The sequence below is a fragment of the Pyxicephalus adspersus genome, chromosome 8 (genome assembly GCF_032062135.1).
Source record: "Pyxicephalus adspersus chromosome 8, UCB_Pads_2.0, whole genome shotgun sequence".
Taxonomy (NCBI): Eukaryota; Metazoa; Chordata; class Amphibia; order Anura; family Pyxicephalidae; genus Pyxicephalus; species Pyxicephalus adspersus.
Genome location: NC_092865.1, coordinates 18155058 through 18157753, shown reverse-complemented (window position 1 = coordinate 18157753; position 2696 = coordinate 18155058). Strand labels below are relative to the sequence as shown.

The following is a 2696-nucleotide window of genomic DNA, read 5'->3' as shown; positions in this document are numbered from 1 at the left end:
TATACCAGTATATACTGGTAAAGCATTATTGTTGGTGAGACATAATTGATATTAAATAAATTGTGCTAACCCAACAACTGTTTGATCTTGTGCATTACAGCCCCTAAGCTTCAACAGATAGGAGCAACGAATGAGATTTGCTTAATTGTTCATACATGTGTGTGTGTGTATGAACATGGGACTTGTGTAAACTTTTTACAAGAAAGTCCAATCACTCCACTTTTGACCAAAAAATGCTTGTGATTGGTCTGCTTCACCTTTGAATTCACCTCTGATTCCGGGGATTTCGCTGGAGTTCTACTTTAATGTATTTTGTATATACAACAGTTCGCTGTGGTGATGTTTTGCTCGCACAGGCAGTTTCCTGGTGGCTCATTGGTGGTTCCCATGTGGCTCCTTGGTGGCTGTACACTTGCCAAATGTTTATCAGCTGCCATCACAGTTACCTGCCTAGCATTGGTATGGATGGTTGAAAAGTGTTCATCTAATAACCCCAACTTCCCTGTGATGCCTCCTTGCAGAACAGTAAACTAATCTTACTGAATGATGATTGAATAAAAAAAATAGTTATACAGGTAGTCCCCGAGTTGAGGACATTCGACATACGAATGACTACTAGATACGAACGGGGCTTCCCTGCTCGTTCGTGTGCTGGACAGAGGCTTGATGGTGGGGAGGGGTGATTTGCATGACTTGCAGAAGAAATCCTTTGCTGTTCTGCAATCTCTTGTAACTCTTTATTGACCAAGACACACTCTGCAGTTGTTTCTTTTTGCATATCAAAGCACAGCTTGCTACAGAAATTAATAATAAATGTCTAGGCTCCATAAAGTTTTTTTTTTTTGCTTTGTGATTAACTCACAGTGAGGATTTTTAACTGACACCTCACTGTCTAATAATATATTGAAACACATCTGTCCTAATTGCATTTATTAAAATAATGTACCTGTTCCGACTTACATACAAATTCAACTTAAGAACAAAGTCCCTATTTCGTATGTAATTCAGGAACCACCTGTACATTAATTTTATACAGAATTGCAGTTACATTCAGGCCTGTGTAAAATATACTGTATCTTATAATTGTGTTTCCAGACAGGTACCAAGTTTAAAAGTGAAAATAGCTGGAAAATCCCTTCCCACCGAGAAGTTTGCCATTCGGAAATCTCGTAGGTATCAGCCGCAGAACCACAATCCTCTGCCTGTCCCACCATTGGTACGACTCTTATGTTTACTCATTGTATTCATGTCATTCAAAGGGTCAATTAGTGACTTGAATTATTCAGGCTCTAGGCCAGTGTTTATCTATCTTTTTAACATGGGGGAACCCTTTAAAGAACTTTCAGGTCTTCAGGGATCCCTTGCTATATTTAATATATCCACAGCTCACAGTACATTGGTGTGGTGGTCACTGGGATGAATGCCTCCTTCATTGCTGGTCAGTGGGATGAATGTCACTTAAATAAACTGACTTGATTCTCTAGAAATTATAAGATCCCCCTATACCAGCCATGGTAGGATTGTGAATGTGGTGGCAAATGTCATCTCATCACAGGAGTCCCTAAAAGATATATAATGACGGTGAGAATAGCTACAATCTTTTGTATATTAGGTTAAAATTATCTAGGCACCATCAACAAAGTCTAGGAACGATCAGTGAAAGTAGGTGACAACACAAAAAACCCAAATCTTCCAGGAATTGGTATTAATGAAGACAAGGTTGGGTTAAGACACAGCTGTAGGTAATGCAAAAGTTTTCCTGGTGATTTAATATCTGTATGATTGTAACCAGCCTAGATACCAGAAATGCATTTGTTCAGCTGAAGTGCTTCCCCTTACAGGAGATGATGTATATCTGGAATGGCTATGCTATCATCGGGAAGCAGAGGGATCTCACCGAGGACATGCTTGACACGTTGAACCAATCAGAGGAAGCTCTGGAAGGAGCTGCAGGTAGCAAGTCATGTAATTTAAGGCAAGCACTCATTTTTCGGGTGTTTTTGCATGTGGGGGCCAGTGGCCGAAACATTTAGATGTCTGCTGGAATCACTTGCCATGTTCTTGTATATTCAAATCTTCATTATATTGGCCAGAACACTATCTAATCTAAAGCTGGAATTGGCTTTGGACACTTCAATGACACTCAAGGGTTGGTAATGCCTGACTGCCATAGGAGAGCCAGACTCCCCAGTACAAATGACACTTGTTTTATTTATATACAGGACTCTTGTTCTTCTAATTCTCCAATATGCTGTGACCGCCTTAGAGGGAACATATGGTCAAGTTACAAAATGTCCTGAGTAGCCGTCTTGTATGAAATCAGTAGATATGGTAGTAGGGACTTATAGTAGTTAGCTTCTGCTGCATTGCATTGTCTAAGCTCATCCACAGCATCCAAAGTTGCTATATTCCATTTATAATCCAGAATGATTACCATTAAAGTGAAATCACAAAATGCAGCCAATGCACCCACACCTTTCTTAATTTTAGGAAGGATATCCCACTATAGCAGACCAATGTTAGGAATGGCAGCCGATGCCGTTTCCCCCCATTTAGGTTCTTGGAGACTGAATGCAGCTGCCGGAATGTAGCACACGCAGTAAGAACCAATGTGCAGGCTCAAAGAATGTCCAGATTGTTTATATGAGAGCAAACGTTGCCAAAAAATAGTTTAGAATATTTTAGAAGCTTGATCG

The 2696-nt window shown here is 40.0% G+C and overlaps 1 protein-coding gene across 1 annotated transcript in view; it reads left to right on the top strand.

The window, feature by feature from the left end:
- The window catches only part of TTC39A (tetratricopeptide repeat domain 39A), a 41529-nt gene extending 39490 nt beyond the window's left edge, over nt 1–2039 (top strand). Inside the window, exons 12-13 of the mRNA XM_072420753.1 lie at nt 1096–1216; nt 1842–2039. Of these exons, the coding sequence (XP_072276854.1) occupies nt 1096–1216; nt 1842–2033 (313 nt within the window). The 3' untranslated portion in view covers nt 2034–2039. The remainder of the gene's footprint in view (nt 1–1095; nt 1217–1841) is intronic.
- The last annotated feature ends 657 nt before the right edge of the window (nt 2040–2696 follow it).